Here is a 14,953-nt window from a genome sequence, read left to right on the forward strand (position 1 = left end):
GCCAAGCCCCTCACTCCAAATTCAGTGCCGTGTAATGAGGATTTCCTCTGGCCCATAACACAGTGTAATTAGCTCAGGTCCCTTTTACAAGGAGACTCCATCTATTCAGTCCAGCACTACACGTGGACTCTGTAAGCCCATCTCTGCTAATGCAGGTGTGCTGCCCAGGCCGATGGCCCATAATTCTCCCAAGCCCACACCCTTAAACTCAGCTTATGTAGTCACAAGCTAGTTAATGCCTAGGCTTTAAAAATGGTCCTGGTTAACAACTTCTTAGCAAACACATAGTAGAGGAGAGCTCTACTTTTGAAAGAATATTTTGAGCACAAGGTAAAATAGCAAGAGCAGGGGACCTTGTTCAAGGCCACGCTGTTACAACTGGCTGTGCTATCCATTTTGGGTGTGCATGGAAGCCCATGCTTGGGCAGCTGGGAGGTATTCACTCAGAAGATATTCATTTAGAAAGGCACATATTTAGCTCTATGTTTCCACCAACATAACATGAGGATTGGATGCTGGAGCTCAGCAGCCAGCCATGAGCACCACTGTTTTGCCCTCCTGCCCTGCTGCTCCCTACAGTAGGCACAGCCTGTATTAGCTCAAGGGCCATCAGGCTTGTAAGCATCAGTGGCTTGGTTTCCCACCCCACCTTTGGCCTGTTTGACCAATTTTGGCTGCAGACACTTCAGAGAAAAGAAAGAAACCTGTGAACCACCCCTCACGCTAATGCTCCCCATCCCTGGTCTCAATCATCCCCTCTCATCTCCATCGCAGTGAAAACAAGCAATGAGCAGTGACGTGGTCTCTTAGAGTATGGCCAAAACCAAATATGGAGCTTGTTCTTCAAGAAGCCACAATTATTAGGAAGCTTTTAAAATAATTAAAAGCTTTACCGTCTGCCAGGGTACACGGTGGTGTTTTTGTCGTTGCAGTCTCTGCCTCGCCAGTGATAGCCTCTCAACGTCTGAAAGCCAGGAGAAGCACACAGAGAGGATGCTCATTATTACTCTTGCACTTTTAATTTAAAATATCTAAAATGAGAATCTAACTCAAGGTGTAGGAATAAAACCCAGTAAATGGGTTGTATTCCAGAGTCCCTTTGCTAAGCTTTAATAAATGACACCTTGCACACTTTGGTGCAGAAATAAGACAAGCTGACAATTTAATTTGGTTTTTTTATGTGACTTTACTTCACCTCTTATTAATTCAGTAAACAGACCACTCAGCAGCAGAGCAATTTGCTTCTGCAGGGAGCACAGCTTTATGTGTGCATCTCCCCAGGTGGCATAAATAAATGATTGTTTTTTCATCCAGAAAAAAACACCTTTTATGACAAAAATCCTCTCCATTCACTTCACTCCTATACCTATTTTCAGATGAATGAATAAGGCTTTGCAGAAAGTAGGATGAATCCCATAGACATTCTCATTATCAAGGGATTACTGTACCAAAGCAAAGGCTTTGCTTACCGGGAAAGTACTAAATTTATCTCCATCAAAATCTTCAAAAGGCAATTTATTTTTTATGACACTGTAAAAAACAAAACCAACAAATGCAGTATTAACATATGGAAGGGAACCTATTCAGATAGAAAAAAACCACGGTAAAATGTACGGAATAGATATTAGCTGGCATGTCATTCGCAGCTCCATATTCAATTTTAGCTCCGTGCTTGTACTTCAGCAAAGTGATTCTGTCCAAAGGAGCAAATTCTGGTTTCTTTCACTGTCTGCTGACTGAGCTCTGGAGGTGAGGCTGAAGGACTCGTGTATGCCTGCACTGTTGAACCTCCAGTCTCTAAAACAAACTAGGACATCAAATCTGTGGTAAAAGTAACTATAATTTTCGGAAATAAATACTACACTCAGCCTGGCAGAAGTCCTTCTACCTGGGAAAGAGATGCAGAATGGGGCCTTATGCTGATGGACACTAATCTCCTCCTTCTGTTAAAAACAAATGGCAAATACCCTTTCTCATATTCATCCCTCGAGTCTTTACACCATCTCTCTCCTGTTGTGTTCAGTCTAGAAGATTTGCAGTTTGCATACCAGGCTGCAGCTACACCCCCCCCCCCCCCCCCCAAAAAAAAAGCTTATTTTTTAGGGTAAAAGTGGATTTAATATGAAGAAGGACCATACACACTGAATTCACAGGTGGCCTTATGGTTTAACTGAGGATCAGAGTCTCATCTTGCAATTTCTCTATCTAGTCCCACAAACTTCTGGCCATGCTCAAACATATTGGAGAAAAGTAGAAGAAAAAAAAAAAAGAGAGAGAGAGTGCATGAGAGAAAGAGATCAGAAGAATTGAACACATTCAATCCAACGTATGATATACAATTTGATTCCTGCTTCTACTGTCTGCACTCACAGCGCTCAGACTCAGATTATTTGTCCTGACTTACATTTCAAAGGCATTGACAAGATGTTTCGTGTTAACCAACCCATTCCCAATACACTCCCGATATTCACAGTTTCAATTATATGAGAAGAAATAGGTGAGCAAGTTAGTCTTGGCAGTTAAATCAGTCAAAATATACTGCTGATAATATTTATTTTTAGATTTGCTTGATTCCTCCTCTGACTCGTTGGAGTACATTGACAAATACGCCTTAGGAGTAATAGCCCAGCGGATGTCCACAGCCTTTCTCAGAAACTGACTCAAAGTTAGCGCTGCCATAAGGTGTTTTTCATGTCCACCATCCACCCAGCTTTCTTAAGTACCTTGAGATTCTCCTACACTTTGCAACCGCCACTTAATTCATCTTCCTCACGGAGTTATATAGGTGCTGGTGGCCTTCCTGTGCTGAGCCATTGGCACCACAATTAGGTGAACAAATGAAATGGAGAAGTCTTTTGGGGTCAGGAAATCTCAGGAGAAAATTGTCTCCCTCTTGGAGGTGTCATTTCTTTGAGTGTGTCATATATTTGACCTCTGTGGCCCACTAAAATTATGCAAATATTTTAAGTATTGAAAAAGCACAGGGATCCCTCCGAGGACTCTTACTTACCTGAACTCTGTGCAACCTCCCTCTATGCTACCTGGACAGTGGTTTTATGAAAGAAATCAACAGAACTAAAGTATAGGAAGCTTTGTGTAGCTGAGAATTACTTTCCTCCTTTGAAAGAAGAAAAATGTACCATATTCTGATTCTGGTTAAGGACTGAAAACTTTATACATACTATTTAATCTTCTCACACAGGTTAGCCAGAAGAGGAAATGCACATATATTTGAGAACCCCGTGAAGCTTTTCTGGAGAGGAAGAAAATAAAAGATGAATGCATTAGTTCACAGAGGCAGCATGTCTTGGTATATTCAGTGTCAGTGAAGTCCAGAGCTAAATCATGTATTTTCTGTCTAGAAACATCTGAAAACTCCAATGACACCATTAAGGATACTACATGCCAGAGGATTTAGACCTGACACAGCAGTCAACTTAAGGATTTCCACTGAACATTTTATAAACCAACCACTCTTGCTTTCAAAGAGCTGTAAAATTAAAAAGGAAGGAAGAAGCTCATGTGAAACTGTCTCCTCTCATGTACTAGAGTTATTTTTTTTCACTCTTCGTAAAAATTACTGTTCTCATGTTTGATAAACACAATGGTATCTGACACTTAGTGCAAAACTACTGAAAGCAACACACGGTGCACCATGAGGCTGGTTTCTGCACACTTGGGAGGGGTGGGTAAGCCAAAGGTCAGGAACAATCCCAAAGAGAGGAGAAATGAGAGGATCCAGCATGTGCATAGAACACCCTTGATTTTTTAATGAGATTTTTACCTGGAAATCTCACTAGACTTTATCTTGGCCAGACCTGCAGGCTGTAAAAGACAGCTGCTGCAGGATAAACTCTTTCAACATCGGTAGACCATAACCATGGGCCAATCCAGTTGAGATCCCAGGTAACCAGGAAGCTTCAGAAGCCGAAAGAGACCTTGCTAATGAATGCTCAAGCTATGGAAGCATTGCACTGCATTGGCAATCAGCCTCCAAACATGCTGCTAATGTGGCTTCACTGTAAGCTCAGGTGGTCTTTAAACATCGAGGGCGTTCAGGTGGTCTATAAATACGGAGGGCTAGTTGGTGCACAGTCTAATTAACTGTATTCACTAAGGCTGCATTCAGCATGTAAATATGGAGCAGATGGACATAGTCATAACTTTATGCAAAGAAGGGTAATTATTTATATTGCCATAGCACTTAAGAGCTCTATCCTTCGACCAACTCCCTTGTGTTACACGCTTTATTTACACAGAAGAAAAAAAAAAAAAAAAGATGGTCCTTGCCCTAATGAGATTACAACCCAAATCTAAGATAAAACAGAAGATAAAGGTTGGATACAGCTCAGGAGAGGACAACAAAAGGCTATTAATCACCAGGAGGGGCAGTAACGCCAGCATATAAAGCTCTGAGTGACAAAGGAGAACTTCGAGGCGTCACTGCAGCGGTGTGTAGGGCATTGCCCTGCAGCTCCAGGGAAGGCAGGAAGGTGTTTGCTTGGACAGCTAACAGGGGGTGATGGAGATGAGGGTCTCTCACTGCTCAGAGCAGGAGGTCAGCCACAGCAATATGTCATGGACAGGATCTCAGTGTGGAGAGTAGGGCTGGGAAAGAAGCCCTGGTACAAAGATGGCAGCTAACCTTCACACCAGTGGCTGAAGGGACCAAGCAGCAAGGTGAAGATGACAAGAGTGGTGCCTTGTGGGGAAGCTCTGCAGTGCCGGAGGCGGAGCCATGACAGTGCACTTTCTAAAGAATGCAATAGAGAAATCATAGGAGAAAAAAAGGAGGAAAGTCGGGGCATGAGCGACAAGAAACTTGCAAAACCCCCCATCAATTAACTCTCTTCAGCTCTGTCCAGCACATTCAAATGACAAGGCTGGAGTTGCACCGGCTTGGAGGCGACCAAGAGGTGGAGGCAGTGTCAGTGGAGTCAAAGGAGAAACCAGAACACAACCGCAAAAAAAGAGGATAGAAATGGCTAAAAGCAGCAGGGAGTGGGGCCTTTCCATGAGCTGAAAGACCAGCCTGGTCCCACTGCTGTGGCTCCAGCTGCCCCACGCTCTTCTCCATCCATCCGTATCCCTGCATTTAATCTCCCTGCCTGCCTGGCTGCCCTGGGGCTATGTCCTGCAGCACGGCAGGGGCGCAGACCTCCTCTTTGCTCTCTGTGTGTGCATAAGCATGTATGGCCAGGTAGGCAGAGAGTGCCAGAGTTGCACAAGCAGGATGCCAGCTTTTCTCAAAGAGCTTTGCAAACCTATGTATGCCTTCCTGGAAAGAGGAAAGAAACTATTTCCCCCACCTCCTTCATGTAGGACTAATCTCAGTGCTGCCTACAAAAGCACTAGAGGCTCCTAAAGCTTTCCATCAGGCTAAGATTTACAGTGTCTTCATTTGAGCTGTCGGCTTTTCACTTCAGCCTAAGTCACAGCATGCAAAGCCTTTGAAGTTAAGGCATCTGGAGCTGAAACTGTGCCAGTAAGACAAACTACAGGGCTTGCAAGAAATAAATAAATAAAACAAACCTCCTTTCATTCTGCTCACAGGCTGCATTTAAAGTCTACCCTTTGCTGTAAGTAGAATAAAATCTTTCCTGCCTTTTTCTCAGCTAGTCATTTGAAAATTGTTGCCAACTGGAGCTCCGTTAGTTTCAAAGGAAGACTATCCTGCAGCCCCAACAGACTGCCTAACTTTGGTGGGAATAGTTGGTGTGATGGTGCCCTGGAAGTGGTGTGGGCGATGTTGAGTTCGGCTTTGAGGACCAGCTGCAACAGCGTCCCAGAGCACATGGGACAGTGAGGTTGGACGTAATGCTTCAGCTCTGCTTGGCGATGCGCAAGAGAGTGGTGATGTGCAGCTCATCTGCTCTTTGAGGGTGTCTTGGGCTACTCTCAAAAGGCAGCAAGGAGCACAGGGTTAAAAAAAAGGATAACCTTTGCACGTGTAAGTGAGAGAGCACGCAAGCACAAGTGAGCAGGCACTACAGGGTCCTTCCCAGCAGAGCCAGGCTATGATTGCAGTATGTGTTTTTGGGAGGAGGTGGGCTACTTGCCCCTGCGTAACATGAGCAGGTGGCCAAGAGACCGGTTCATGCCCCCCTCTGCCTTGCAATTACCTTTTGGCTCCCTCCATGGCTTCCCACTTCTCCCACTGCCAGGCTGTGACTTGCAGGGACCACGTAGTCACGACAGGATTGTACGCATGGTGCTTGCTCTCATTAAATGCTACAGCCATGACTCTATTCGTCATTCTTACGCTGCTGTTGCTCAGAGATGTCTCGTAGTATCTTTTCCACCCGTAAGAAAAGTTAGCGCTAGAGGTGCTCATAGTGATTGATAACACCAATATTTTATTCATTGCCTGTTAACATTCCCTAATGACATTTCTGTAATTATTTTAATTGGTTTTACAAAAAAGAATAATAATGAACCCCTAATGCTTGTTGGTGTTTGGTTTAAGCCAGTCGCTCACAGATGGCTCACTACTTTTAATGAATGGAGACATTTATTAGATTTTTTTGGGTTGTAGCCACTTTTGCTACATCTCTACATCTGGAAAATATCTTTTCTTTTTCCCAAACCCACAATGATCCTAAGAAATGCCCAGTAAATATGAACCCCTGGGAGCCAGACAGACCTCCTATTCTCATTACCAACAGCCATAATCACACCTCTTTTTTATGCTCAGTCACACACAGCTGCCAAGCAAAGATGGGGACGGTGAACTTGCAGGAACCTCTTCAGAAGGCTTTCCCCAAATGTGCAATGGGGCAAAAGCAACCAAAATAGCAGATATGGGAAGAATGAGCAGATATAATTTGACGTTTCTGTCCAGCACGAGCCAGAGCATAAAGAGGCCAGGTGAATGTTTCTCTCTCTCCACCAGTGTGGATGCAGAGATGTCCTACCACAGACAGGGTGTTTCTGGATCCTGACGCACACATTCAGCCAGGCAATCCTCTCCTCAAGCAGCAAGAGCTCCTCAGCTGCTTTGGCCCTTGCTCACTGGCACGTGTATCTGCCTGGGCAGGTGAACAGACCATGATTTGGCAGTGTTCAGATTGTGCAGGTGATTTTATTACTATTTCATCACACGCTGCCACTCTGGGATATGGGGGCTTATGCAAGTGTGATGCATGCTGTGCTCTCTCCTGGAGATCTTCCTTTGTGTTTCTTACTACATTGTTTTTTTGGATTTGAAATAAAATTAACTGCAATCTGGGTGAAGGGGAAGTTGCGAGATACAGTAATGCCTCTAGAAATGTTGTTATTTTTAATTTTCTAGCTTTAAAATAAGTTTCAGCAAGGATCATTACAGGGAACATGCTAGGAGTAACTGCAGGAGAGCCCCAACCAACCACATGATACTTGTTTTAATTTGAGCTGACCTTGTATCGTGCAGCTATGTAGATTTAGAAATACATTGACTGGAGACACCCAACTATGACCTTGCTGCTTCTAGCCATGGCACAGTCTGCTTGTCCCTCCCGCTGGTAAATGGGCAACTAGGAGCAGAAAGGGGCCAAGGGCATTGCGATGGAGATTGAGATGTATTGGGGCATTGGGCAGGTTTGAGGATACAGGAGAGTAGAGGCAAGCTGGAAGGAGACCCCATTGCACCGAAAGATTGATTTCAACCATGCAGCCCTACCCAGGAGAGCCCAAAAGGATGTGGCATGCATAGCCCACAAAGGCCACACGGGGCCGGCCATGCGAGGGCCGCAGCCCAATATGCCAAGGGCAGAAGCACGTGTGAGGGAGCAAAGGAGCCCTGTGCCCCGAGGGCCAGCACCTGCACGCGGATCCTTCTTCATCCCCACACCTGCGCCTGGGCTCTGGCTAACAGCAGGGACGTCCTTGACTCAGAGCATCTCGCTGCAGGTGTTAACGTGGGGACTTGCACCCGGGGAAAGGGGATTAGAAACTTCATGTAATTTGAGTGGAAATCTCAGGCCATCAGTAGCACAGCACTGAATAGGAAGGAAAATGAATAAGATCCTGCTGATTGCTGTTCTGCGGGAGCTGAGACCTGTCTCTCCAGTGCGTTGTTTATTTCCCTGGCTTGGCAATTTGGCAATTGCCCAAAGGCTAATTAGGCACCTCAATTTTCACTTTTGTGAGTAGCATCACAGTGAGGATTCAGGAAGAAGAAATATCAATAATTTCTTCACAAACAGCAAAAACATTTGCTCTGCATTAAGTGCCTGAAGACAATTGGAAGCAAACTCTATGGCTGAGCTGACTCATGTAACGGAACCCAGAAGAATAAAAGCTACCCTTCCCTTCTCTGCTACCCTTTAGAGATCCTCTACAAATCTGAAAACTGGTGGAGGCGGAAAGATTTCAAATCCCACTTTTCAAATTTAAGAGGCAAAGGCAACTTCTCACAAATAAAGGAAAAATATGCAGAATTTGCATTCAGGACCTTGCTTGAGTTTCAGACAACCCCGAAGTGCAGCCACTGTGCTCTAAGGCAGTGGCTCGGTTCACAAGGCTCCCTCTTACATATGGCTACAAGGGCAAGGCAGGGGTGACAAGGGACAAGGAAGAAGCATGAAAGAAGGAGAAGCAATAATAAACACTGCAAAAAGGTTGAAGGAAGGAAGGAAGCTTCTCTGGATGGAAAAACACAGGGCAAGGCTGAGTGAGAAATTCCTGCTTTTGTAAAAAAATCTAAACAAAATCTATATCTGCTTGCATCTTGTTTTAAGGCTGGCTACCCCACCAAAGGCGAGTCGGGCTAGTACAAGCAAGCGTCTCAGTGTGAAGCTAAACTATGGAGCTCACAGCTGAGATCCTCAGCTGCTGCATAAATTTCAGACATAAATTTATGTCTTGGATAGATATAGACATCCCTACTCCACAAGCAGTCTGCATTTTTCATGAGGTTTTTTTGTGCTCTCCCCATACTTTCATATTGCCTCTCTATTATGTCCCTCTCCTTCTTCCCAGTGTCACCTGATAGAGCAGATCCTATACCAGGTAGGAGTGAGTCAGCATTCAATTCAATGCTGATTATGTGGATTCACAATCAGGCAAAATAAACGAGGTCTCACTGCTGATAAAATCCATGTACAGTGTAAGACACCCTAATGCCACTGATTTCTTACCAGGTCCTTGGAAGTCTTCATAATCATTTTTGCTTTTCTTATTGCAGTACTCAGCCCCACCTAGGAGAGCAAGAACAAAATAATAAAAAAAACCCAAACAAACAGATCAGTCTCACAGTATCCTACCTGTTTTTCTCCCCATTTCCTACCTTTTTTTTCTAATATACCAGTCACAGCACAAAAATTATATATGAGTCTACAAACTCATCATCAGTTACTTTTTATTGGACTAACAATCAATTATCCAATCACCCCCTATGAAACTCCAGTTGCAAGAGTTCATTTATTTTGCTCCAAGGCATCATTTATTTCCTAAGGAAAAGTCTAGATAAGTTGAAAGGCTGAGATTCATATCCTGACTGCACTGCGTGAGCTGCAGAGGACAGACTTCTCCAGTGACTCCTACTGAAGAACTACTCACCCATTAGATGGCCAAATAGGGTTATGCGTGCAATGTCAGTCTGACTTGCTGTGGAAGGGTACAGAGGAAACATTTGGTCTTGCACGGATAAGGGTTATACTCGGCTGAGGTTCATCCCAGCAAGGGAACAGCTAGTGTGCGGGAAGGTACAAAGCAGGGAATAGAGTTTGGAAGGCAAATCTCCTGCTTAGGATCTAGGAAGGTTAGCTTTTTATTCTGGAAATATCTGCCCTGGAGGGCAAGTTCTCACTGACAGTGGCAAGATTGTTTTTCTGTTGGGTCCGTGAAAACTTGTGCTGAAGAAGCATTTTGGGATTCCTCCACAATGAGGGTACTTATACCTAAATAGAAAGGAAGAGTGGGAGAACCATTGCAAGAAAGGACCTTGGAAAGGCATCCTTATCAAAAGAGAACAGGTTGGCCATTGTAAGGCCATGGGTTACAAAGAAGTCAACCACTGGTGATACCCCAATAATTCCTCAAATTCGTTTACACACATGCTCCTCAAAGGAGGAGAGGAAATTTTGTGCAAGGGGCACCATCTATGAGTGTGAGTGACAGCCAGGGACCAGCAGTGCTGGCGGCAGGAGGACGGATGTGCCATGTGTGGTGCAGCAGGGCTGTGGTCGAACGCACACCGACGGCTGCTTACCATGGCCAGGAACTGCCAAGCACTGCCAAGGTCTTGCTCTCGAGCCTTCCTCAAGGCTCTGCCATTGCAGAAACCTCAACCAACACAGTTTTGCAGCCCACCTGGTCCACAGCCCTGGGTCCTGCCTGGCTAAATGCTAAGGCATGGAGAGTAAGCGGGGACTGTTTCTGCACCATGCTGTTAAGTGTTTACCCCTGGCCTTGAGAAATTTGTCCCATACCACAGCACGGAAAGACCACAGTGGTTTTCCTGCCACAAGGACTCTTTCCAGTCATGGAGGTGAGGAGATGCCCCACATATGCTCATGAAGTCCAAAATGTTTAACAACTGCTTAACAGCTCTGATGAACAGCACTTTCTAAATTCAGCCACATCTTCCCATAGGAAAAGAAGATCTCACAACTTTGATTTACAAAAAAAAAAAAAAAAAGACATTCACAGGGGTCTGGGAGGGTGATTTAAGTTTGTACTATGGGTGCCCTGCTCGTGAGACAGCCAGTTGCTGAGTGCCCGAGATGAGCTCCGTTTGCAGACTTGTGTGCAAACTTCAGGCAAAAGCATTTGCTTCTGGCAGGATAACACCAGCGTGCTCCCCCCTGCTGCTCCATTTTCACTTTTGGACAATATTCTTCCATTTCAGTGATGGTAATTCCCATATGTTGTCCTGCATTTATTAGGCCACCTTTGCAAACAGTCATATCTGTGAGGCAGTATCTGTGTGATGGCCTCTGTTCTTCCTCTCAGCATTCAGCATGAAGGCAGCTGAAAATGCTGCCCATTTGCCCTCTTTCAGAAGGAATAACTGCTTTCGTTCTGTAGGCTTTGAGGATCAGTAAAAAAAAAATAAAAATAAAAAAAGGAGATAAAAATCAATTACATTTGAAAATGTTTCAAATGGAAAGAAAAAAGCTGGTGTATCACAAACATGTTAGCACTTTGTTTCTGATCAAAGTTGTTAGCGAGGCCAAACTGTTCTGTCTGACAATGACCTGCTACAGCCCAGCCTAAGGACATAACTGCTAGCTTAACACCAACTGCGTCTGAGGGCTCCAAGGTAAAGTTCAGCACAAGTTTATATTTATCTGGCTACAGCGACAGGAACTCAACATGGGGGGGGGAAGTATGCTTCGCCAAATGGTAGTATTAAAGCATTTGGAAAAAAAGAAAATATCCCTTGAGTGATGGTATCTTACTGAACAGCGGGCATGCCAGCTTGGAATATTAAAGCAGCATATATTTGCATTTAAAGCAACCATTACCAACGTTTTTTTACTGGGGATAAAATTTAGCATGTCATTTTAATTGATTTAGGCAGTGATCAAAGCAAATTAATTAACTGTGAAATTCAAGGGTCAAAAATTTATAGTGAACAATATAAAGGGATAAGGAAGAATAATCATAAGCAGCAAGGAACACAGACTTCTGAGTTATTGTTTTTTAATATATGTGTCACGTTAATATATGTGCTTAATATATGTTTAATTCATTGTGTCTATACTCTTATAAAAATCTGGGTGTGTCACAGATAGATGAGAGACGCTAGGAATGAGCCAAGACACTGTTTCCAAGTTTCTGCCCCCTGGGCAACTGCTGTCCCCAAAACCAAGCATGCATCTTGCACTTGCTGTAGTTATGTTGTATGTTACCAGCTGCTGTCACTTCTGCAATAAAATAACTTGAGAGACAGATGAGGAAAATGGCTTAAAATTGAGTATGATAGATGAAAAATTTCCAGAGAGGTAGGATTTATCAACCGCTTTCTGCTGGGCAGGGGAGGAGAGACCTTTCTTGCTCTCAGCAACAGAGCATGAGAAATGCACGCTTCAGACAGCTATAGCAATATTGCACACAGAAAGCAGAAAACAAGGGAGGAAAGGCTCAATTGCCCCTGTGTGTAGAAAATGCTCTCTCTGAAATGCTAGGGACAAGATCTTCTCCCCCTGCCGAAGTTACTTCAGCCAGGACTCCAGGGTGGGCTGTGGAGGACTGGCAGCTGAAACACCCATCTGGGAGAAAATACTCTTGGTTTCATGGGTCACCTGCAATCCCTGGTTGACACCAGCATGTCAAGCCTGCCACCAAAGGCCATACAGCCCATACAACCTCTCTTGCTGCAACTCAGCTAGCAAGCAGCCTCCTCTCTTTCCCATGGCATGAAAACACCACCGAGGAAGGGGCTCCCTAGGGTCCAGAGGCTGATGGATGAACTTGCAGCCGCTGCCCAGAGGCTGTGCAGAGGTCCTGGGGAGCAGCCAGTTCCATCCACCCGGTGTACACAAGATATCCGCACCATGGATGGGGCTGAGGGCAGGGCGGTCACTGGGATTTCATTCACTGCCTTCTTTCAATGCTCTCCACAGAGCCTGTGTATTCCCAGTAATTAATTTTTTGCAAACAGATCTATTTCTCATAATAAGCAAACACAGGAACCAACTCTAATTCTCTCTCATTTATCACCCTTGTTAGCCAGCTCTTTCCCAGGAGAGTGGATATTTACAAAACACTCCAAGTTTCCCTTCTAACTCATTTTCATCATCCTTTTACCAGGAGTACACATGCCAAGGTACCAAAACGCTGCAAAGCTTGTTAAAGAGCACTGGCAAAACTGGGATTTGTTCTACAACTCCCACCTTTCATCCTGCAGAGGCTATAGGGGAAATCTTTATGATTGCATGGGACAGCCAAACCAAACAATATGCGCTCTGGATGCAAAGTAGGGACCTTCCCTGCAAGCCCAGATCTAAACCACATGAAGCCTGACTTGGTCCTTTCTCCTCCCAGGGCAATTACTCTGACTTCTGCTCATTTTACACCACTTGTTTCTTTTGGGCTTGGACTCTGTGTGTTCTGGATGCAATATTTTGATTTACTTTTTCTAGCTTGCCTCTGTAAAACACAGTCAGTGTCCACAAGCAACACTTCCTTGTCCTCACGCTTTTATCTATCAGCCTCCCACCCCAACTGCCGCTGTGCCCATGGGTTGCCCAAGACTTGTTTTCAGGGGCCCTGCCTGGGTCAGCTTCCTCATCGGTACAACATAGCTGCATGCAGCACCGTGCAAACCCCATCCCACCCTGTTTTATTTCGGTTTATTTGCTGGAAGGTTGGGGTTGTGTGGTTTGGTTTTTTGGGGTTGTTTGTTTTTTTGGTTGAGGGGTTTTTTTTCTGCCTTTTATTTTCTGCATTTTATTTTCTGCCAATGAAGAGGAGCAGGGGAAATGGTGAGAAATGAGTGGAAGAGGAAGAACTAGTGCTCAAACTGTGCCTTCTGCTATCGCTTGTCTATAGGTTATTTCTTCAGGGCTCAGTTCTGACTGCAGCAGAAACAACTCACATTTCAGTAGATTTTACCTATTTCCAAAAAGAAAGGCTAAAAGGTGGGCATCATCTTCCCCAGGACCTAGCCTGCCTCCCAGATGCTTGCTTTACAGCCTGTGGTCTCAAAAGAAGGAAATGGGTCCCAGCCACAAGGTCTACCTTTGGCTGGCAGCCTGCTCTTACCAGGAATGCAGAAGCACTCCCACCCAAGTTTGGTTCTGCCTCACCTCCTGAGAAGCAGTTCACATTTTCACTGAGAGGGAAAGAGGAATGAGAGAAAATAGCTGAAGTGTTTTTATTTTATGAAACCCCAAAAGGTTTCTTTTTTCCAGCCGGAATTGGTTGGCTCCTACTTTGTCAAAGAGCAGGCTGGCCACAGTAATGTCCATGAGGGACATGCTTTTTACAAAGTCAATGAAAGACCTGATAGAGGGCACATGAACCAGCATGAGTGCTTGTGGCGATGAAGCTTATTTTGGTAAGATAAAATGACATTAGCATAAACATGTATATTTTTGCTGATGTAAGATGACTCCCAGCAAAATCCTACTACTGGATGTTAAGCTAAAATCTGTAGCCACAAGGTCTCTAATAATTCAGATCAGAAAAGTGATGGGGAGCAGAAGAGGCTCTCTGAAAGGCAGAAGGAAGGGTACAAGCTCCTTCCAACACAGACTGTTTAAGAGATTGACAGCAGCAGGACTCCAGTGTTGAAGTCTGGCCCCAACAAAATCAATTAAAGTATTGCCATTTAACTGAACAGGCCAGCTGGCTTAAAACAATCTAGAGACAAGCTGAGAATAATCTCCTGCAAACCTGCTTGCTCCCGGGGCCAGAAGGGGAGCTTGGTAGGCAGTGCCTAAAACCCCCCACACTATTTCAGCCCTTTTCGTTCACTAAAGGAATGTCCCTGTATCACAGGACCTGGTGCAGAAAGTCCTCCACCATATGAGCTGATAAACTTTTTTGACTAAAAAAATATCCAGTCATCCTAAACCAGCTAGCTTGAATACCTGTACCCACTGTCAGCATTTTGGAGAGGTGCTGCAGCCAATGTTAGAGTATCTGCTGTTGATGTGGCTTAAACTACAAGGCGTATTACAGCAGCTTTAGATACTGCCCAGTTTCCAGCTACCTATGGTAAGCCTACACTTCTGATGCACCATATTATTTTGCCTCTTGAGTTGAAGGAGTCCCCAGTGTTGCTAGCCTCATACTAAGGGTAGAGGAGAACGTCTTGCTGGGCAGGAAACATGCAGTAGGAGAGCCTATGCATGCACATCTACCTGCACTTCCAGCCCTGGCCCAGGCTCTGCTCTATGGGCCACTGGTGGCAATTAGAGTCTCACTGGACCCCACTACGAGTGACGTGGTCGCACAGCCGTACGGGTGATCCACAAGCTGCGAGTACCCCTTCCACTCTTCCCCACCAACATCAGGGGGCTGC

The 14,953-nt window shown here is 44.8% G+C and overlaps 1 protein-coding gene across 1 annotated transcript in view; it reads right to left on the bottom strand.

Moving 5' to 3' along the window:
• Nucleotides 1-14,953, bottom strand: part of AOAH (acyloxyacyl hydrolase) — an 80,188-nt gene that overhangs the window by 40,936 nt on the left and 24,299 nt on the right. The window contains exons 6-9 of the mRNA XM_082303718.1: nucleotides 9,117-9,176; nucleotides 3,183-3,253; nucleotides 1,470-1,530; nucleotides 894-964 (exon numbers count right to left, since the gene is read on the bottom strand). Of these exons, the coding sequence (XP_082159844.1) occupies nucleotides 894-964; nucleotides 1,470-1,530; nucleotides 3,183-3,253; nucleotides 9,117-9,176 (263 nt within the window). The remainder of the gene's footprint in view (nucleotides 1-893; nucleotides 965-1,469; nucleotides 1,531-3,182; nucleotides 3,254-9,116; nucleotides 9,177-14,953) is intronic.

This window comes from Platalea leucorodia (assembly GCF_965183815.1).
Source record: "Platalea leucorodia genome assembly, chromosome: 1".
Classification (NCBI taxonomy): domain Eukaryota; kingdom Metazoa; phylum Chordata; class Aves; order Pelecaniformes; family Threskiornithidae; genus Platalea; species Platalea leucorodia.